This window comes from Coffea arabica, chromosome 2c (assembly GCF_036785885.1).
Source record: "Coffea arabica cultivar ET-39 chromosome 2c, Coffea Arabica ET-39 HiFi, whole genome shotgun sequence".
In the NCBI taxonomy this organism is placed as follows: domain Eukaryota; kingdom Viridiplantae; phylum Streptophyta; class Magnoliopsida; order Gentianales; family Rubiaceae; genus Coffea; species Coffea arabica.
Genome location: NC_092312.1, coordinates 27483271 through 27507325, shown reverse-complemented (window position 1 = coordinate 27507325; position 24055 = coordinate 27483271). Strand labels below are relative to the sequence as shown.

The 24055-nt window shown below is 34.7% G+C and overlaps 1 protein-coding gene across 1 annotated transcript; it reads left to right on the top strand.

Moving 5' to 3' along the window:
- The first annotated feature begins 9443 nt into the window (after positions 1 to 9443).
- On the top strand, positions 9444 to 21202 carry LOC113727092 (uncharacterized). Its single transcript, XM_027251076.2, has 13 exons — positions 9444 to 9748; positions 9984 to 10413; positions 11666 to 11843; positions 12002 to 12051; positions 13377 to 13469; positions 13546 to 13634; positions 14378 to 14456; positions 14965 to 15047; positions 15571 to 15649; positions 15739 to 16474; positions 19370 to 19450; positions 19617 to 20244; positions 20553 to 21202. Exons 1-13 carry the CDS (start codon positions 9717 to 9719, stop codon positions 20686 to 20688), a joined length of 2694 nt encoding a protein of 897 aa, XP_027106877.1. The 5' UTR covers positions 9444 to 9716; the 3' UTR covers positions 20689 to 21202.
- Positions 21203 to 24055: the final 2853 nt, after the last annotated feature.

Below are 24055 nucleotides of genomic sequence, written 5' to 3'. Positions count from 1 at the left end.
TTAGTGGCGCATATCGATCTTGAGTTACATCAAATGGATGTAAAGACAGCGTTTCTCAATGGTGACATTGATGAGACGATCTATATGGTATAACCAGAAAATTTTGTATCAGAAGATTCAAAAAATAGAGTTTGTAAATTTAAAAAATTCATCTATGGGTTCAAACAAGCGTCTCGACAATGGTATTTCAAATTTCATCAAATGATCATCTCATTTGATTTTGAGATGAATTTAGTAGATGATTATATATACCATAAGTTCTGTGGGAACAAGTATATTTTTCTGATATTATACGTTGATAACATTTTGCTTGCCCGCAATGATATGGATCTATTGCATGAAATCAAGAAATTTGAATTTTGAGATGAAAGATCTTGGTGATTCATCTTTTGTGTTAAACATACAGATATATCGGGATTGCTTTCGGAGTAATTTAGAATATCACAAAAGGGCTATATCGAAAAGATTGTTAAAAGATATAACATGCAAAATTATAAATCAGGTAACACCTTTGTATCTAAAAGACACAAATTTAATATTGAGCAGTGTCCTAAGAATACTTTCGAGGAAAAGAAAAATATGCAAAAGATTCCTTATGCGTCAGCAGTATGGAGTTTGATGTATGCTCAAATTTGTATGCATCTGGATATTGCGTGCATTATTGAGATGTTGGGTAGATATTTAAGTAATTCTGAATTAGATCATTGGAAAACAACCAAACGAGTCTTGCGGTGAAAAAAAAGATTACATGTTCACGTATCGAAAGTCGGATGAGTTAGAGATCATTGGATATACTGATTCTGATTATACTGAATGTTAAAATATTATGAAATCAACGTCAGACTATATTTACTTGTTGACTATAGGTGTCATATCTTGGAAGAGTGTTAAACAGTCTCTCATAACATCTTCTACTATGGATGCTGAGTTTATAGCTTGTTATGAGAGATCCAACCATGAAATTTGGTTGCAAAATTTCGTCATAAGATTACGTGTAGTTGATAGTATTGAAAAATCATTCAAATTATTTTGTGACAATAAATCAGCAGTTCTATATTCTAATAATAACAGGATCTCGACAAAATCTAAACATATAGATATCAGGTTCTTGACTGTTAAAGAAAGAGTACAAAGTGGACAGTTATTGATAGAGTATATTGGGACAAACTTTATGGTTTCAAATCCGCTTACTAAGGGATTATCACCCAAAATATTTCATGAGCTTACTGCTCATATGGGTGTCATGTTATTAAATGATGTACAGTTTTAGTGAAAATTTGTTATTTTAAATACTCGTATGATACTTTTTTATTATTAATGATTTAAGAATATCTTATACATAAATAAAGTTTGAATTTATTTACATTCTGATTTTGGTATGGTTTAATCTCGTGAAAATTTAAAGTGGACTAGTTAGAAATAGGCATGTTATGATTATATTACATGAAATTTCTATGTTACACATCCACATCATGATTCATGTCATTCAATTATATTAATATATATGACCATTGAAAGGTCGAGTTACGAAACTGTAACAAAAGCCACTTTGATCCTATGTTGATGTAATTGATGGATCGAATTGACTACAGATATATTGTGGTAATGACAGTAAAGTTAAACTCATACGGTTAATTATAAAACATGATTATAAAGTTACATATAAAGTGTAAGTGGGAGATTATTGGATCCTTAATCCAACGTTAGATTTATATGTGAATAATTATGTGTTGTAAACTGTCAAATAAGGTTAAGTTCCATTAAAGTGATTAAATATGATTTGGATTTAATGTATCTAATAGGGTGTAGGTCTTTAATGTGTAGAGACTTAAGAGTTTTTTCTATTTCTATGATAGGCTGAAATAGTGATCCAAAAGGTAACAGGAATGTTATCTATAGATAAGGTTATGATTCTCAGGTCACACGTATTCTTATTATCGTATTTTTTAGTATCGACAAAATAGTTCTTTTCTAATATCCTGTTGTCAGGAAAGATACCAGAGAGAAACTAAAGGACTCTCAAGAATTGGCAAAAACGTGTTGATTTGGAAGGTCACCCCAAAATTTATAGGGATTCGAGTACCAGTTTGTCAACATGAATTCAGATATGCTTCCGTAAATTTTCTGTTAATTTATTTCTTAATAATCACATATAGATTTTGGATTTGATAGGTGATGATTTTCACCAAAGGTTAAATATAAATAACCACCCTAACAATGTTAGCATCACATATGTGAAACTTACAGACATTGAGATGACCTGTTCCCGTACTATAGTACTCTGTGTAAGGTTTTATATTTCACTCGTTTTTCACAATACTTTATTTTCTCCATTGTCAAGCCCGACAAAGGCTCAAAGCCACTGGTAAATGATCACCAAAAATTTCAAACAAACTATTAGATCATACAAGAACACAAACCTCCTGTATTCTCACATTCTCACATATCATATACTTCATTTGTTCTAGCATCATGCTCACAGAACTGTCAACTCATTAAGCAAAACCCACCACATAGTTGGCTACTCCCCTATGCCCAACCCAATAGTCAAATGACCACGAATTGTTAGATTAATTACACAAGTAGTATTTGTTTGTCTTTCTCAGAACTTTAGAGCTTTTAATTACTTTCTGAATACGGCATAAAATAAGAAATAAAACTCGCAACCAACTTTGAACATTAATTCATTTTGAAATGGATTGTCGTTCTATCTAATTTTATTAATATACAATTGGAAAGTTAACTTGGGGAATAAAAAAAATTTTGGCAGATGAAATTTGATCAGAGAAAGACAAATGCAATGGTGGCCAGTGGGTATAGAAAATAGAAGCAGTAAAGGAAGTGAAGGGCAGAAAAGTGGGAGGGAAGATGAGTTGTTAGGGTTCCCAAAATTCAAGAATTACCCGAAAGAGAGATGTTCAGATTTGGTGAGAAAGAATTCAAAGGAGTAGAGAGGCGATAAAGGTGAAGAAAGATAAAGAAAGAAGAGAAAGAGAAACCATATAACAAGTAAAATAATCAATTATCGGTCAACTGGGTAAACTATTCCCCAATTTGTGTTGAGTACAAATGTGTGGCTCTAATGTGTCCATAACTTTATTGGAGGTTACGGACGGTCATCTCACTATTTTCCGAATAAATTAATCAAGTTTTTTAATAAGGGTCTGTCCAAAGATACCTATTAGACATTTGTTCAAATATATTTTAGGTGTCATATTTTTAGAAATATAATATTAATTAAGAAAAGCAAATAAATATAAAGAATAGTATGTAAGATTAAATAGAAAAAATATATAAATACAATGAATGATAATAAATATCAAGATGTATATATATATATATATGGTGGATTAGGTGAAATTTAGTTATGTTAAAAACCCTTTTAGTAATTGTTTTATGCTAATATGATTTTCATTACTATTAAGTTTCAAATTGATGATTAAGTAGGTTTGGTATATGATTGTGAAGATACTCTATAGTATTTGTAAGAATTGTTTTGGTTTCTTCTTGTAAGCTAGAATTTAATACACTGAGTTAGGTACCATTTAACAAGTAATTGTTGGGATACTTTATAATTACTCAAGTATAGTTCATATAAGGTTGAGATTCCAAGATTTAGAGGTCATAGGTTCTGATTCCTTTTTCCCTCGTTACTTTTTAAATTCCACTCTTCCCTTATTAGATTTTTTTTATAAAAAAAAATGTGTAGTTCACATAGTTCTTATTTCATAAGAAAATGTTATGCTGAATATAAGTTGACCACACTTTAAATTTGCATTCCCCAAATTATCTTATTGCAAATATTTCAGATTATGTCAAAATTATTAGTTTCTAGTTGGTTGCTGCAACGTAACAATAAGCCCCGTTCAAATCTTTAACTTAGGCATGGGACAAGAAAAATTAACAAAAAAGAAAACAAAAAGTGGATGAAAATTAAGTTCTATAACATATGATTTTGTACTAAAACAGAGTTTCAGATTTAAAAATTCTTTATCTTTTTTGTCATAATCAAAAAGTTATTATCGTATTAGAGTAAATAAGTGTAATTCAAGTTGTTTTTTATCTATTTACTAATGGTTCAAGTTCTTTATTATCGCTGTTATTAATCAATGCCAACACTTTAAAAATTGATATTTATCATGTTATCCTCAATTGAATTGAACCTTTTGAAAATAGTCCAAGTATGAAAGACATCAATCATCACATTTATCATCTGTATATACTTTAATTGCTCTGTGCTCCATGTACATCAACCAAATCCAAAAAGAAAAACCACACTCAAAATCCTCAAATCCTACAAAGTTAAAAGCATATATTGTAGCACCAAAGAAAGAAAACAAGTATTCAAAAATTCACATATTCAAATAAAATTCCAATGTTACAATTTTTATCTTTAAATTCACCATCTCTCTTTGTTCTATAAACTGTAACAACCCTCCATTGGCTTAAGATAAGATTCATTTTTACTATTAAATACTAGTAAAACTAGAAAGGTTCCATGACAAATACATTCTATGATAAACTTAGGTATCAGTGATTGGTAATTCTAATTGCACAAAACTATGCCTAATTTAATAGTTTAGGAAAGAAAAAAAGTAAGTAAAAGAATAAGTTATGCAGGAAAATGAGAGAACAACAAGTAGTTCTAATGTTGTTCATTATTAGAAATAAAATTATTTTAGACATACATATCATTAATTTTTTTAGGATGAATTTGCTATCTTGAAAACTTAAACAAGAATTCTCCATTTCTCTTTCCTTTTCTTTCTCGAGAAAACTTTTTTAAACTATAGCACTAGAACACATTCATCTCATCTCTTATTTTATAGGAAAATTGTTATAAGCATAGAAGTGTAGTGTCAAAAAAATTGTTATAACACTAAGTGGAGAAATTATAAAAAAGTGCACAAGTATCTATATGTTAATTTTTAAGGGTATCGATGACAAAATTGCACTAATTTTACTGAATATACCAACTTTTTGTACATAAAGTATTTACGTTCCATATCAATGTTGTCCTTAGTGATAAATAGGAATTTACCTGTTTATTTATTTCTACCAAATGTGTCATTTCCAATAATTTTCTTTATTTTTCTTCCCATAGCTTTCCTACCAAACTAATTAGAGATTTATTTTGTATCACATGAAAGAAAGATTGATCTGAAAACATATTTAGGGGAAAATTATTTTCCAAATAAAGGAGTATCAAAGCTATCCCACTTCCTAAACTATCTAACATCCAATCTAGGTATAAGATAATGAATGAAGAGAACTAAACGACTTGTATAAATACTCACACCACTAATGTGAATAATGAACTAATTTTTAAAGGAAATTTCCAATAATAAAAAATCTTCAACTTGAAAGGGTATTTTTCTTATTGAGTGTCCAATGGGTGCTCTTTAATATATTTAAATTACACCTAACCTACTATGTAAATGCATAATTTTACTTTTCTTAAAATTTAACACTTGAATTACACATCTTATAATGAGTGCCGATTAGGTACTCATTAATGAATGCTCGTTAGATAGACTCAACATGAAAATGACTTCTGCAATTGTTTTTCCATCACCCCATTTTCAATTTGTCTTTAGTCCATGTCCTATACCAAGGGTATGTTTGATAAAATTAAAGTCTAAAATCTTAGGTTTGAAAATTGAAATTCAAAATTTAAATCCATTAAATTACTACATTGTTAAGTACTGAATTTGTTACAACTTATTTTCTGAATCTAAATGCTAAATACAGTATGCCTATTCGATAATTATAGACAATTGAACATTAAATTTGATATTATTGAGAATAAGATATTAAAAAAATAAAACTACATTATAACAAATTTATCTAAGAAAAAATAAATTTATTAGAGAAAAAATAAATTTTAACAATATTTTCAATAGTTTCATTTTCTCTTTTGTTAACATCTATAGATATAGTAAAAAAATTATTTTGGCATAATAAAAATAATAAATCTTGTATTTGTATTAAGTAATAAGTGAATAACTTATCAATTATTTTTCAGAGTATGTTTTGCCTAGAGAATTCTTAGTTACTAAATTAAGATATTCTAATTTTCGTTATCAAATACGTTTGAAAATACTAAACTTTGAACCTATTAAGTTTAAGTACTGAATTGGGTTATCAAACAAGACTTATGGATTAGTGTTTTCAGAGTATTTTTCAAAAAATTTATTATAGCAGTGTGTTAAAAAACTTTTACTGTAAATGGTTAAGTGTTTTTGAAAGTCTTTTTAATGGTCTTTTTGGGGTATTTTTCAGAATATATTTTGTGGGTATGCTTAAAATTTAAAATTTTAATGTGATATTTTTTAAAATTTAAAAAAATACCCATCCACAACCCCTTTCCACCTCTCTTCTCTCTCATCCACTACCATCGCGACACCTCTCCTCCACTACCATCGCGACACCTCTCCCTCGCTCCTCCTCTCCCCTCCCTCTTCCTCTCTGTTTTTCCTTTTTCTTCCTTTCCCCTCACCTCCTTTTCCTCACAATCCCCTTCATTGTCCTCCCCCACCCCGAGGGCTAATATAAAAAAATAAATTTACATAGCTTAAAGACTTAATTCTTGTTCATCAATTGGGGAAACAATAAGAGAAAATATTATAATTTATACCTTATAGTTACAGGAGAGACCTTTGCTGCAAGGAGAAAAGTCAGTCTCAATGTTTGAGTCTTGGAGCCCATCAACACAGTTTTGTCCATCATCATCATCATAAACTCAATCACAATTCTCATAGTTACTGCTTCCACTGTAATAATCCTCCATTGCACTTAATTTTATTTGGGCTTACAGTTTTATATGTGGAACGATCAAAATTTTATTCGGTAATTGAATTTCTCCCCACAATATACAATGGGGAAATTAACAAATATTTAGAACAACTGGGAAAATAGTAAAAAGGTGAAATACAGATGCTTTTTTATGACGTGTTTATTTTGATTAATGGTTTTGATCGACTAATCATGATTTTCTAGTTTAATGAGGGTGTGAGAGCGATGAGTTTTATTATTTATTGTTAAGAAGAGTAACCTTGAATACGAGGAGGGAGGAGGAGAAAGAGGGAAGAGAAAGGAGGGAGAGAGGAAGGAAGAGAAAGGAGAGAGGAGGAGAGAGAGGGGAGCGATATGGTGTGATGGTGATGGCATTGGAGGTGAAGAAGGAAGGAGGGGAGAGATGGTGGCGACGGTGATATGTGATGGATAGAGGTAAATTCGAGTGAGTCAAGTTCGAGTAGCACTTTACTCGAACTCAAGCTCAAAGTTTAGATAGGCTACTCGAGTTTGAACTTGAACTCAACCTCAAACGAATAATAATTCACAAACTTGAATTTGACTCGACAACATATTTGCAAAGCTCGAGACTCGACTCAATTGTGCTTGAGTTCCATATCGAGTTGAATCAAGCTCGAAGACTTGAAGGTACTCGATCTCAATAAAATTTTTCCAAAAACAGTTTGCATTCTGCAATTGCTACTATATAGTTTCGTGAATTCCAGAACCAATTTATTTCAGGCCTTTTGTCCATTCATAAACAAACTTTCAATCTAATGTAGTGCCAAAAAATTCACACCAACAAAGTAAATAGCAGAAATTCATTCCCATCAACAAAGGAAACAAACTTCCAATAATCCATAATTCAGGTTCAAGGGAAACAACAAAAATAGCAAAAAATTCACAGTCTCACACCAACAACAGAAGGAAACAAACTTCCAAATTGGATTTAGGGTTTGCGGTACCAAAAATCTTTCCAATTTCATCCATTTAAGTTTAGGGTTTGCAAACTTAAGAAATAAGAACTTACCTCAATATGTAGGAGCTCAAGTGGTGAAAGTGCCTCAATGGCTCCATCTCATTTAGGGTGGAAGATTCTGCTGCTCTACCTTCGTCTAAAGTTGAACTCATCGATTGCAAGCTATCTAGTATCCATTGCGAATTCGAGAGGTTGAAGAAGAAAATGAGTGCACGTTGCGAGTTAAGTGTTGAAGACAAGAAGATGGAGCTACGATTTGCAAAATGAAGAGAAGAAGATGGAGATGCAATTCTTGAAGATAAGGGTCTCAGACTTTGAGTGAAATGAACAAATCTGAATCAAAATGAAACATGGTTTTCCACTTTAAGATTTTTGAGTTACAAATTTTCATTTATGAAATTTCTAAGTCACCCCTGAATAATGTTATGAGAAACGGATGAAATGTCATAAAGTATCTAACTTGTATATTTAAAATAGTAAATTTATGAATGTATAATATATATAATAAATAAATATAAATTTACTCGAATAGGGCCGTCGAGCTTTCGAGTTCCAGAAAACTAAGTTTGAATTCGACTTGATCGTCTATTCGAGTAGTTTGAACTCGACTTAAACTCGACTTTGACTGAATTTGAGTCGAGCCTAGGGGTGTATTCGAGCCGAGTCGAGCTCGAGTACCGCTATACTCGAGCTCGAGTACCGCTATACTCGAGCTCGACTCGGCTATAATATAATTATACTCGAGCTCGAGCTTGAGCTCGATTGAGTCGGAGAATCACAGCTCGAGCTCGAGCTCGATCGAGTCCTTAAAAAGCTCGAGCTCGACTCGATAAGGGTACTCACCCGTAATTTCTCAGAATTTATTTACCTATATTAGTAATTTTATATATAATTTTTTTTATTTTTTTTATGTGATACTCGATAGAGCTCGTCGAGCTCTCGAGTATCAAATTTCTGAGCTCGAACTCGACTCGATAGCTCTAACGAGCAGCTCGAGATCGAGCTCGAGCTCGATGAAACGAGTTCAAGCTTGAGCTTCTGATCGAGTACATATCGAGCTCGAGTCGAGTAGTTTGACTCAGCTCCACCCTAGTCGAGCCTATCGGATCACCTGTACCCCTAGTGGTGGATAGTGGTAGTGGATGAAAGAAGAAAAATTGCGATAGTAATTAATAATAATTTATATAGCCCCTCGGGGTCAGCTTAGTCGGTTGTCGGGTGGCCCTCTGGGTCATGCGATGCAGGTTTGAGTCTGGCCTCTCCTATCGCCTGGGTGCTCTTGGGGGGTGGGGTACTCCAGGTTCAGGGAGATTAGTCTGGCCAAGATGGGATACTTCCTGAGTTGACAAAAAAAAAAAATATAATTTATATATTTTTATTTATTTATTTTTGTCAGTTGCATTTGAAATTGTGTATTTTTATATTATTTTTAGAATTGTATTTGGAGTGCTACTATAGACACTAAATAAAAAATTAGCCTTTGAAAAAATCCCTAAATCCATACAGACCCTGAGATAATTAACCTTAACCCAATATTCCCCAAGAGAGGGACGATATTCTCATACACTCAAACCCCTGTGAGCTCAAAACTGAGTCCCCAAAACTCCACGGGTCAAATTAAAAAACCTTAAACCTCACCTATTGGCCCCCAAAATCCTTCATCGCGACCCCATAGCGCACGAAGCCCATCTCCGCGATGTCCACATCCTCTCCTCCTCTCTCCCTCTCTCTCCCTCTCTCTCCCTCTTTTCCCTTAAAACTGTTTTCCAATTTTTTCCCAACCCTCAAATCTTAATACCCTTTACTAGTGTAATACCACTACTATATTGGCTTTCTTTCAAATATTAGAAAAATAAAAAGAAATAAAAAATTAATCCCCCCAAAACCAACTCAACCCTGCCGTTAATCTCACTCAAAAATTTCAAAAACCCAAATCGTTCTAATGGCCTTTCATGTTGCCTGCCCAATTACCTGGTAAGTACTATGACTATTCCCCCTTCTATCACCCATTCTAATTTTTTTTAACCCTCCATAAACCCCCGTTCCCTTTCCTTTCCTCTCCAGCCCGATAGGGAGAAGGGTTCTTCTCGTATCCCACACTTTCTTTTTATTTTGAGGGTTTTTTAAGCCTGGGAGGGGGTTTTGTTTCGGTGGGTTTTGCATTTTTCCTTGATTTCTGAGGTGGGTTTTGATGGGTTTTGTTTTGCAGTCGGAGAATTTGCTATTGCGAATTAGGGTTTCCGCGGAAGCTGCAGAAAGAGAGAGGAAAAGAGGAATTTCTGGGCGAAGTTTCACGAATTGAGGAGTTTATTAAGGACCCCTGGTTGTTGAAGGCCGAGGCGAATGCGACGGTGCAGGTTAAGGTTCCGAAAGTTGTTGTTGTTGCTCCGCCTGTGCCCCCTCCTCCGCCAATTGCAGCAGTTCAGAGAGCTGGGGCGCAGGTAGTGCCTGCGTCTGTGGTTCCGCCGGTGGCGGATGGTGGGGGAGGCGGGACAGGGGCAGGGGCAGGTGCAGCTGTTGGAGATGGGGATGAGGCGGCCTCAGCGCAGACTAAACGTGTGGCCTTGCAGAAGCAGGCTGCTGCTGCTTCAATGGTGGCCGAGGACTTTGCCAGGAGGTTTGAGTCTGGAGAAATGGTGGTGAGTTTTTTTTTCAGTTTTTTGGACATAGATTTATGTTTGCCATTTATTGTGATTTTGTGTTTGGGCTTGTTCTTGGTAATACAAATATTTTGCTGTTTTGAAGATCCAATTTTTTTAGTTGAATTATGGTTTATGGTAATGTGGATGAAGTATCAGCCATGTTGCAGGTTTTCCTTTCGCATTTATTACGTGTGAACATGTTGGATGAAGTTGTTTGTTTACAGCATGTGTAGTTCATTGTTGTTCGATTAGTTAATTTTTGTATTTATTGGTTTCGGTTGTTGCTTTAGGTTCTGGTAAATGTAGTATAAGCCATGTCAATCGTTTTCCTTTCATATGCATTTCATGTGACCATGTAGGACCCTTGTTGCATTGGTTTGTCTCCACCATATTAGGATTTAATATGATTTTCTTTTTGTTTGTTACTATTGGCAAGTGGAATTTTGCGAATTGGATATTTTTGGTTAATAAGTGTGATTTAGAGAAAATGACTGCAACTGGCTTTCAGTGTTTTCTTTATGCTGGCCTTTCTTTCTTGTCAGTAAATTTTGTTTTGTGCAACTCTCTAGCATACAATTATTGCAGGACTTTATGTACTTCAGACTAAGATCGTTCAGTTTAGAAGCATCAATTGACAATTCAGTTTGTGATTAATGGGGTTGTTCTTTCCCCTTGCAGTTCGACTGACATGTTGGGCCAGCTGTTGGACTTACCTTGTTTTGGTTGTCATTTGGTCTTCTATGTTCTTTTTCTGTTTGGCGAAAACTTCTCATCCCAGTGATTCTACAAGCAAACTATTGTAGTTAAAGTTGGGCCATCTTGGATTTTACATTGTATGAATCCAAGCACAATTAAGTGATTTATCACAAAGCATATTGTTTTCTTGGCAGAAAAGTACTTGATAATTGTGTAAAGAAATATTGACAGTGATAGATATGTACTCTGTATTTTCTTGGTGTGTACCATGCTTTTTATGTTGATTGTTGTGCATTTTTCTTTCCATTTTCTGTTGTTTAAATTTTTTGCTATGTCGAAGTTGCTCATGCAGTTTTTCACTGTAATGTTTCTTTTTAAAATGGTAGTACTTGGTTGGTTTTGGTTTGAGTGTTCATAAGAGATTATCCAGTTCATTAGTTAAGGATTACATGCTGCTATTACTACTTCATCAACTTTCTTGATTTTTTAGTTTTAGCGCATTACAGATGAAATAATTGGGTTCCGACTGATTTTTTGGCTTTTGATGCGATAGGGTCCTGTCAAAGATGATGCACAAGAAGAGCAGGGTCTGTCAAATGTCAAAGTAATGTGCCGCTTATGCTTCAGTGGTGAAAGTGAAGGAAGTGAAAGAGCAAGGAAAATGTTGCCCTGCAAAAGTTGTGGTAAAAAATATCACAGGAGCTGCTTAAAAGCTTGGTCACAACATAGAGGTAGAACTTCTGACTGTAAAAAATAAATGTGAAGTTTTGTATGATTCATATTTTTGGTGATGTTAATTCGGTAGATTTTAGAGGTAGATTGTCTGATCACAATCATAAAAATAATGTGAAGTTGTGTATGTTACATATAATTGATGATGATTTGACAGATCTTTTTCACTGGAGTTCATGGACATGCCCATCTTGCCGAATTTGTGAGGTAATTATTTGTTTAACTCCACTTAATTTTATGACAAGTTATGGTTCCTTGTCATGAATATCTGCCTGAAAGCAAGCTAATAGGTTTTTGCATCACGATGTCTCAAATGTTAGTATGAGGACCTGCTTTCATTCTGGGCACCTTCAACCTATTATCTTTGTTAAATTGCCCATTAAGAAAGTGTTGGATGATTTTGCAATGTTACTGCATGCACCAAGTCTTTGATATCCTGCCAAAAGCATATAGTTATTTGATTGTACTGAAAGAAAAGGTTAGATTTACTAATTTTCTCGTCAAAGGTTTATGTTTCTTGATGATGACTTTAGATTGTTAGTTGTGGTTATAATCTGGGCATTCATGCTATTTCTCAGCGCAGTCGGGTAAAGTTTGATGTAAGTGACTGTTATCTTATGGTCTAGGATCGTTGTTGAGAGATTTGATCTTATTTGATTTTAACTGTTTCACTTTTCTATTTGTTATGTGGCTTTATATTCAGATTACATTACGGGAGATTACTTGGTTCTTCTTGTTGACGAGCCATCAGTAAAACCATAATCAAATTGAAACAGGTTAACACCATTGTGATTAGGCTAAAAAATGACTGGCTCCTAATTGAATTTGATCTCATCACAGATACAAGCTTAGTACCTAAGTTTGATGTTGAATAAATATTATGTTCATTGAGCTTGAAAGCTTGACTTCATTTTTTCCCCTTTCCATAAATTTACACTTCGCATGTTTTAAAAGCATTGATCAGTTGTGGGAAGGCACAGTAACTTTAAGCCGTCCTCTTATGCTTGGAATTTGTTTCTATACTTGTTTATATAAGGCACACCCAACTTTAGTATTTGGACTTTCAATTTGTTTGCAATCACTAAAGGAGCTTAGTCAAGAAATAATGGAGATACTTTGGACCTTTCCTTATTTTGGTAGTTTGGATCACTGACTGCAGTTGCTTAGCGTGGCATACTTCCACGCATTTTTTAGTCATTACATGGTCACTGCCAGTTAAATCCTCCACAGAGATGACATTTCTTTACTTCTCTTAAATAATAAAGGAGCTGTGCGCTTGGGTTACTGTTGTCATTCTACCTGGGTGATAATATTTTTAACTGAAATTATGTTCAGTAGACCTGTTGCTTTCTTTTAATATAACCTTGTAGTCAATGTTGGCTGTATGCCTCTTCCCACGCAGTGGTGTTGAGTAGTTTTTGATGATAGTTGGTACACTTCTCCCCTACAAGATGTGTCCATAGTGCAATCAAAATTGTCTGTCATTCGATTGTGTCATCTTTCTGATTGGGTGATATATTCTATTACTCTAGGTCTGCCGAAGATCTGGGGATCCAAACAAATTTATGTTCTGCAAAAGATGTGATGGTGCATTCCATTGTTATTGTCAGCAGCCACCCCACAAGGTCTGTTGTCCATCATCTCTTAGGTTTATACTCTTGTAAATTTTGAATACATACTGTTGACTCTTTGGTTGTGCAGAATGTTAGTAATGGACCTTACTTGTGCCCCAAGCACACAAAGTGTCATAGCTGTGGTTCTAGTGTTCCTGGAAATGGCTTAAGCGTGAGGTAAGATGGACCTCCAAGTTATCATATTTACTAGGCCTAGGCTTCTTTTTTACTGAGCATAATGGTATTTTAGTTACTACCTGTAAATCTTGAACTGAAAAAAACTTAACATTTCCCATGTTTTGCAATCTGTTATATCTGCTTCCTTTGTAGGCTGATGAAAATTTATATATCCAATATATGGTGTAGTATTTATGAGTATTGAGAGTGGCTGTGTACTACTCGGACTATAGAATGTCTAGCACGTACTCGAAATGGAGACTCTAAAATTTGGATGGAGTCATGATTACTTCTCTAACTTTGAGTAACTAGTTCTTCAATTCTTAATCTGCCAATGTGGATTTAAGCATTTTACTTTGTTAAAAGATTTTTCTTCTTAAAGATGTTTTGGTTATTTATGTGGAAACATTTAAGTTGTCAATTAGAAAATCATTAGCATATGAATTAACCTCTACTTGGAGCTGTTGTCATGTTATGTAGCATCCTGAGAGTTCAACTTTCCAAAAGGAAAAGGTATATTTTGTTTGATTACCAAGTTGATTAAATTTTCCACTTTCTGTTTTATAAAAATTGCCCTAACCAAGGGATCTGTGTCAATGCATTGTAGTGAAATGTTGCTTGATTCTTTTGAAAGTATAGTATGAGATCTTCATCTTGAAGTGCTGTATGATTTACTTGCTAAAATCTATTTGAAGATCCATATGTGTGTTCTATTTTGGTTATTAGATTTGAAACTGCTGCAGGTGGTTTCTTGGCTACACATGTTGCGATGCTTGCGGAAGGTTGTTTGTGAAAGGAAATTACTGTCCAGTTTGCTTAAAGGTATGATGTTTTTTATGATAGTTTAACACATCGTCCTTATTTTATGTGCTCAACCCAATACTGTTCAGGCACATGCTTGGTCCTCTTTCTGTATTCAATTGATTGTACATGATTGTTTAAGTCAAGTGGATATTATGCACATACATCTGGGACCAGATTCTCCTGAATGTTAGAGAAATCCAAGTCCCCTTAAAGCGTATTTGCCTGTAAATGTTTCTGATGTATATGTTTGTTTTTTAACTATGTGGAAACATTTTAGTTTTCTTCCATGGCTATCTTTGGCTTTTTATAAATGGTATGGTATTCTCCTGTAGAAGTCTTTGTCTACTTAAATTTGATGACGCTAGTCTTTATATCATTGTAATACTTTTTTTAGATAGTTTGAGGAAGTTTTGCCCATACATTAAGGCTGATTTCCAAGGCTTGCCATTTTAATACCTGCTCTTGTTCTCACTCTCTTTCTCACTGAGGACTTAATGTTTCTGCTTGTTTTGCTCTTAAACAACAGGTGTATAGAGATTCCGAATCCACACCTATGGTCTGCTGTGATGTCTGCCAGCGCTGGGTGCACTGCCAATGTGATGGCATCAGGTTTACTTGAGCACTTTTAGCTAAATCTCTAGTTGGGGTGTATGTGGACTTTTTGTCATTCCATTTACTAGAGCCTAAAATCATAGATGAGTACCCGTCTAGATGAAGAGATTGGGGAGAAATTTTTCTTTTAGTTAGCTTTGGTCTTTTCTTCTTACTGCATAATTCAGAGAAAATTAAAATGACCAGTACTCATCTTTTGCTTAGTGTTCACTCGAGAAATAAAATTTTGTATATGCTTATTTGATTTAGTATTGAATGAGTGAATTCTAGATGGTGTTATTTGATTTTTGTTGCTTAGCTGCAGTAGAATAAAATTTTTTTGTTACATCTGAAAATTTCTGTCTAAGTGTCTAATATGGACCATTAGGCTAATGCTGGGTTGCTAAATGAGGTTTTCTTTCCTGCATTCTGCATTATCCTTTCAATATAGCTTTTGATGTGATGGCTGCTTCAGGAATTTAGTAGCAAAGGTTACTTTTTGAAGGTTCCTACTCTCATGTTTATTGAAAATTTTGTGCAGTGATGCTAAATATCTGCAGTTCCAAGTAGATGGAAATCTACAGTATGTATGTCCTACATGTCGTGGAGAATGCTACCAGGTATATTTTAAATTTTAAAGCATAACTGTTTCAAGGGGAAGGAGCAACTTTTTATATGGTAAACTTTTCTTTACTTTTTAACTTGCTAGGTTAAGAATCTTGAGGAGGCAGTTCAGGAGCTCTGGAGAAGGAGAGATGAAGCTGACAGGGATTTAATTGCAAATTTGAGGGCAGCTGCTGGGTTGCCAACGCAGCAAGAGATATTTTCTATCTCACCTTTTTCTGATGATGAAGAAAATGCACCTGTAGTGATGAAGAATGAATATGGCCGCTCACTGAGGTTTTCTCTTAAAGGAGTAGTTGATAAATCTCCTAAAAAGAGCAAGGAATATGGGAAGAAATCTTCAAACAAGAAGTCTGGGAAAAAGAAGGGGCATCTGATGTCTATTGACAGTGTTCACGAGGCACATCAGAATTTTGAAAGGCATGATGATGCTTCATCATTTGGTTATGATAATAGGACCGAACAAGTGCTTTCTTCTAGAAGTGGAGAACCTGATGGCTATTTTTCTCCTGTTGCTGGAAGTGTCAATGATGGAATGTGCTCTGTAAATCAGGCCGGGGTTTTGAAGCACAAATTTATTGATGAGGTTACAGCAAGCCATAATAATCGGGCTCATAAAACGGTCAAAATCAAGAGCAACAAACCTCAGGGAGGAGGTTTGGATAATGGGGATGATAGTGGAAATCAGAGTAACATGTCAAGGGCCACAAAGGGACCAAAGCTTGTTATACATATAGGTTCACGAAACAGGAACTTGACTACTTCGCCGAGGTCTGATGGTTCCAGCTACCAGAAGGACCAGGATATGACTACTTCAAATGGTATAGTCTTTATTCTTTGCCATCCTAATTGTAAAACTTCTGAACTTGTTCGGAATATATGTCTGCTTATTATTAGGCAACCCTGATTAGAGTTCTCCTTGGAGATGTTATTATATATGATGTTCTGTCTTAGTGCTTGGTTCATTTCTCGTAATTAGTAAATTAGGAAGTTAATATCTAACATATAATGTTGTGTCTTATTGCTTGGTTCACTTCTCTCAATTAGTAAATTAGGAAGTTAATATCGAACACGAGTTTACGACCCATGAGTCCATGACTTGCATTAATGTGATGGATGCTTAGAAGTTCAGTTTTGAGTCAGAAATGGGATGTGGGGAATATGTTTTCATTTTTTAACATGTCACTTTGAGCAATTTCTTCTAGTGGACATTCTGTATGAAGCCTGCTCATGAATTTTACCATCCTCTCTTGTGTTTCATATGACTGTGGATCCACTTCCTAATAAATCTTCCTTTGATTTACTTTTCTCTTGTTGGTAAATTGGTGATGTTTTTACTAAAAGCAGGCTTCATATGGATTAGGTGTTTTTGGGGGCCATTTTTCAAAAATTACGCTGTAGCATTATATGTGAAAAACATGTTATGGGGGTGTTTTTAAAATTTAATTTTTCAAAAATTACGCTGTAGCATTATATGTGAAAAACATGTTATGGGGGTGTTTTTAAAATTTAAAATTTTATTGGGATATCCATACTTACTATGTGTAAAGGGAGAGCAAGCGGTTTGGGTAAACATTTATTATCACTTTGTGAACTTCCCTTTTTGCCCTTGTAAAAACCACTCTTACTTTAACTACCTATACATATGTTGTCAAGATAACTACCCATAACTATTTTTTATTTTTAAGTATATGTTTTCAACACAACAAACCTTAAACATCATAACTACCAATATAGAATTATTTTATGAAAAAGATTTGAAAGATTAAAGTTTCCTTCAGTAAAAAAAAAAAATCTATACTATATATAAAGGGGGAGCACGGGGTTTAGGGTAAACATTTATTGTCACTCTATGAACTTCCTTTTTCCCCTTATTAAAAGCTACTCTTACTTTAACTACCTACACATATGTTGTCAAGATAAACTACCCATGACTATTTCTTATTTTTAACTATTTAAGTATATGTTTTCAACATAACTAACCTTAAACATTATAACTACCAAAATAGAATTATTTTATGAAAAAGATTTGAAAGATTAAAGTTTCCTTCAGTAATAAAAATTTTATACAAAATATATGACCATTTTGTCTTTTTTTTTTTATTGTACACACATTGAGTGTGCATTTAACACTAGTTTTTAAAGATTTTTTAAACTCCTTGCCAACCACCCACCACAACCACACACCACTACCCGCCACTGCTACCACCGCCCCCTCCTTTCTCCTCCCTCTTCCCCCTTTCCCTCTCCCCCCCCCCCCTCCCCTTCCTTCCTTCCTTCCTCCTCCCTAGTTAAGGAGCAAAGGTCTATCGGCAGTGTACTAGAATAGGAAGGTGCACTATAGAAGAAGAGAGAAGGGAAGATTCTTTGAGTGAATGAAAAGAGCTTAAAGCACTCTCTAAAACTTTGAAGTTCTGACTGACCAGCCAGAAGGAATCAATGAATGTGATTAACATGGTCTCGGTGAAAGCTGCAAAGGATAAAGACTTAAGGCAAATTGGGCACTCGATCAGGTCCTCTTTTCCAATCCTTAAGGGACACTGACTTAATAGCCGAAATCCCTGGGAAGCATTATCCAAAATTATCCTTTTATTCCTCACCCCAAAGACATCCACTCTGTTGGGGATTTTAATAAGACCGTTGTCTAGGATTCTGGTGGTCATGGCCAGATCCAGTCATGGGGAGAGGGGAGGGGAAGAGGGAGGAGGAAGGGGGAAGAGAGAGGAGGGGTTGGGGGGCAGTGGTAGGTGGTGGTGGTGGTGGTGGATGATGGGTGAAAGAAGAAAGAGGAGTCATTTTTTTTTTGTTGAATTAGGTGTATTTGAAAAACTTGGAGTGTTTTTGGGGGAGTTTTTGGAGTGTGTTACTATAGATTCTAAAAACAAAAACAAGTATATTAAAAACAATGCAATCCATACAGGGCGACGAGTTTTGTAAATTTTTATTGCATGGAATAGGCAAGCATTTGTATTAAAGTGACAACTGGAAGAGCTAGTAGATTACGTTAGTGGGAAGTAGCCATTTAAATGATTTGGTGGTTGTGCAAAAGGAGCTGGATTCAGGCTTACTTAGTAATGGGTTTTGACTTACCAAAATTGAAGACTTTTTCTACAGAGAAGAAATGGAAAAAGGTAGAAGTTTCTGCTGGCATCAAATGACAATTGTGGTTAATTAAGGTTTTATGCTTCAAACATTTCAGTAAGAAAGTTGTAATTGTACATACAGATGCAAATTTTGATGCCTAACTTTGAAAAGGAAGTTGGTAGATTCTAAATTTGAAGTTGTCAATGAAAGATCTTGCTGCTCAAACTTCCTTTCTATGAATGTATTGCCAGAGAATGTCGATGCAGAATTGTTTTGGAGATATGTAGATATGAATGATCAGTCCAACTAATTAAGGTTTTATGCTTCAAACATTTCAGTAAGAAAGTTGTAATTGTACATACAGATGCAAATTTTGATGCCTAACTTTGAAAAGCAAGTTGGTAGATTCTAAATTTGAAGTTGTCAATGAAAGATCTTGCTGCTCAAACTTCCCTTCTATGAATGTATTGCCAGAGAATGTCGATGCAGAATTGTTTTGGAGATATGTAGATATGAATGATCAGTCCAACTAATTTTTGTGTTTGCATGGATGAAAATTTCCTATATACTGTTTCTGTGCATCATAGCCAAATGATGTTATCTCATGTTTATTATGTCTTTCTACCGAATAGGAAGCGAAGACGTTGGCCAACCTAGGAAGAATGAATCTGTGCACAGGCAAGAGAATGCATCTAAACATACTGATGGAAAAGGTTTGTTACTCAAAGATCGATTTATTTCTTTTTGGTTTGCAGTTATGGAATGTTTTATTCATATCTACATAGCTCCTCCATTGTCACAGCATTAATTATATTATAATCAGTGGAAAATGTCACCTGCATGGGTCAAAGTGTGATATGATTTTCTCGTGCATTGCAGCAACTGTTGCTGATCAAAAGAAAGGTTCAAAGCTTAGAGGAAAAGATGGTAACTTGATAAAGATCAAAAAAGCTAACACCGAAGCTGGTGACATGCCTCCCAAATTTGGAGGAGCTAAATTGTTGGATGAAGTTGAACAAGTTTCTGGATTAAACACACGGGCTCTGGGGAAAAAGAGCACGGAGGTTAGTGCAACTGGAGTAAGGATAAAATCTGAATTTCCAGCCTCTAGAACCAATAGATTTTCATCAGTGCCTGCATGGGACAGTAGGCCTGGTGCTTTGGCTGATGTGAGTGATGATGGTAATCATGCACCTATATCAAATTCTCAAAAGGAATCGAAGCCGCTGCTCAAACTCAAATTTAAGAATCCTATATCTGAAAACCAGAGTACTTGGGCTCCTCCTAAGGAGGATGAGAGAAGTTCTGTTAAGGGGCAAAGATCCAAAAGAAAGAGACCCTCACCTCCAAGGGAAAAAGTGTCAACCAAGAATGAAGATGATGCGTCACGAGTATATGGAGACAGAAGTATGGATGAGATCATGGATGCTAATTGGATACTCCAGAAGTTGGGTAAAGATGCTATGGGGAAGAGAGTGGAAGTTCATCAACCATCGGACAATTCCTGGTATGCTTCATTTTTTTCCCCTACCTCCTATGTAGCCCTCTTGCCTTTCAATTGATTTCCCCTTGTTCCCCTGGACCGTTAGGGTGTCCATTTCCCTCAGTGCAGTCTCGTCAATATGAAATCTGTTGTTTCATAGTACAGTTTGTATCTGGAACTTCAAAAGCTAAACTATTTAACCTTTTGGCTTATGAGTGTTAATTTTGAACAACATAGCTGTTAAAAGAAAGAAGTGACGAATTTTGGACTCATCTTTTTAATTATTTTAATTACTTTTTGTTTACCTTTTTTTTTTTAAAAATTTTTTCCAGGCATAGAGGAACAGTAACTGAAGTGTTTGAAGGCACATCATTTGTCTCAGTTGCCCTTGACAATGGGAAGGCCAAGAACTTGGAACTTGGCAAGCAGGGAATTCGTTTTATATCTCAGAAGCATAAGCGACAATGAGTGACAAAATTAACAGTGGATGATAGTTCCATTTTTTCGGAGGTTTATATTACATAGTGCTGAGTAGCAAAAGCTTTGAAGATATGAAGACTAGACTCTAGCAGTAGGTTTTTTTGGATTTAACATAGGCGTACTCTTCGGTGGCAATTCAACCCCTGCCTCCGAAGCTGTGACAAATCTGAGCACTTTTTGATTTATTGCTCAAATTTGGGGTGCTTCAATGTGTCCTGGGTCTCTGTGCAGCTAGACTTTATTGAAGGACAAGTGCTGCTCCAATTTGTCCATTTCCCTTCTTTTATTTTTCTTATATACGCCTTGATTCTTATTTGAACAGCTGTACTAGAGAAAGAGTTCAAACCACCCTTCAAACGTGCGTTTGAGCCTAGCCATTTAGTTTGTGCTGTATTTGTAGTGAATGGCGCTCAGACTTGCAGTATAGCCTTTGAGCTGCTTATACTTGCTGTTTGTACAGGAAATATATCCAATAAAGATTGACATTTGATTAAGAACTACAGTTCTTGGAAGTTCTTGTAAGTTACATAAGAATGGTATTAATTGCTCATCTTTGTTTTGGGAGTGAACAAGGTTATTCTGCATTTGGGAATTTCTTGGTTTCATTGGACTATTTGGCTAGAGTTTGGTTTAATCAGATTGAGTGCAGCTATGCCGGATCGTTTAGTTGAGAATGCCTAATGCTCCTTATGCTAAGAGTCAGGTGTTTTGGAACAATGAAAACAGTTACCAGGCGTTTCCCGTCTTTTTTTTTGGTCTATTGTCATAATTTATACCTACTTTTATTTCTAATCCTATTCTAAACTATGGCTCCGTTTGGAAGGTGAGGTTTTTGGGTATTTGTCTAAAATTTTACTGTAGATTACTGTAGAAGTTGTAAGAAAAATTTTTAGGTCGAAAAACTTTTTTCTTTCTTTCTTTCTTTTTTCTTTTCTTTTCTTTCTTCTTCTTCTCCCTTCCCCCTCCCCCGGAACCTCTCTTCCTTCCTCCCGTTGCATCAGTTGCCCCTCTACCCCTCTTTTTCTCTCCCCCGGCACCTCTCCCTTCAAGTTTTTTGTGTATTATTTTGAAGTGTGTAGGTTAAAAACTTTGATAAGTTTTTTGGGGTGGGTTTCTGTAGCAAAAGTTATTAAAAAACTAGTATTATACAAAATTGCTAAAAACTTGAGGTTCCAAACAGGATATTAGGGGTGACCCGATAGGGTCACAAGGGATTTTTTTTGGGTCCTGCTCGAGTTTGGGAGAATTTAACCCAGTTCTCACATTATATATGAACTAATTCTCAGTTATCTTGAATCAGTGCTTTCTCTCGGCCACAAAAATATGACATTGGAAGAGATCTCAAGTTTTATGCCAACGATCAGACAATAAACATTCTCTTGCAACTCTCTTAGTAGGTGGCAACTGATTAACGGACAAAGCAAAGTCGAGACAAGTTGGCTCAACTGGTAAGGATGAACCATTTTCTGATAGAAGTTGGCTCAACTAGTAAGAATAGACAATTTTTTGATGGAAGTTGACTTAATTGGTAAGACTTGATTACTTTCTCATAAAATGCTGTGAGTTCAAATCTTGCTATCCAACTCCTTGTAAGCAACCTAGCAACTGATCAACACATTAAGTAAAGCCCACTAACCCTAGTCTATAGTGGTGATCAAAGACGAACCTATTTGAACATTTTTCTGCAAAAAGAAAAAAAAAACCAAACAAATATTTAGATTATACATTGATAACAATAAACATTCACTTGGGTCTTCTCTAATTTGTTGGCAATTGATCAACACATTAAGCAAAGCCCACTAATTTTCAGATTTTACATTCATATGTTTATAAAAAGCAGGGTAAAATATCTGGATGACCCTCAAATTAATGAGCTAGTTGACTTTTAACTCTACAACTATTAAGTACATATTTTTGCCTCTTGAAATTGTAAAAAGGTATATTCCTCACCCTTTTGGTTAGAGATAATTTTAGAAACCTCCCCAAGATTTATGTTGATATTATTTGGCATCCCAAAAGTTTCAAAAATATCACTAACGTTTTCTAAAATCATACATTTTGTAACATCTCACCCTTGTATCATTAAAATATTCTTATAATAATCAATTAACGAGAAAGATATATATTTTTTACTAGTTCTACCCTTTTGTGTTGTTTTACATTGAATTTTCTATCAAATTGATTATGTATAATATGAGATTTACATGTTTTGCTTAAAAATTTTCTTTTACATAATATTTTGCCTAAAAATTATTAAAGCAGTGAAGATATTTTGTCAGTTCGTGTGCTATGATAGTTATTAATGGTCCCATCTCACTGATATGGGAGTTGAGTGATATTTCTAAAACTTGAAAGGTGCGAAGTGGCGTTACCGTAAATCTCATGAGGGATTTCTGAAATTATCTTTAATCAATAGGGTGAAGAGTATTTGTTTTACAAGTTCATCGATCAATTATATAATTTGGACGTCATTCAGATTTTTTACCCTAAAAAGTATCCACCATACCACCAATACGGAAGAGAGGCATTACATTCAAACAAATATCTACAAGATAAAAATGTCATGAAGGCGTTTAAATTAACTGCAATTTTTTTGGGGGGTAAAAGTTATAATTATAGGCTAGTCTCATAGAGTGAAGTTAATATATATATATATATATTCTTTCTAATGGAAATTAGCATGTTTAAGCTAGATAGGGGAGGTTAGGCAACCTATTAACTTAACCTCACTATATTAACTTGCAATAATGGACTTACCCTAGCTGTTTGTTAGGCCCCAAAATTTGAGGTTGAGGCAGTTATTTGTGTGTTTGCTTGATTATCTCAATACCAATTCGACTTAACTCGTTTATACCTCTATCAATAATTACGTTGGAAAAAAAAAATCAATTACCTCATAATTAAGAATGACAGTAGAGCAGGTTTGTAGCGGCCAATGGACACCTATTTTCACACAACTCCCCCAAATCAGCCCCATCCCTCTTACTGGTGCCCATTTTTAATATTTCTTTTTAAATGGTGATGTATTTAATCCCAAGAATAACATGTTTAATGATGTGTTTAATTAACCCCAACAAACCGTTACTAATAAGAAACTCCTCTAAACTGGGAAAACTACACTTGTGATGATACTACTTTAAAGCTTGATATCCAGTTTAACAGCAGTAAATCATGGCACAACTTGCAAACTGGTCCTCTCATAGGCCACAATTTACTACCAAACTATTAGTATTAGTCAATAAACAAGGAAGGCGCAAAGTTTACCCAAAGCTAGTGGCATGTATAATAACATACAAAAACTGAATATAATTGCAATTATGGAGATCCGGGGAGAGTTTGATATAACTGAAGTTTG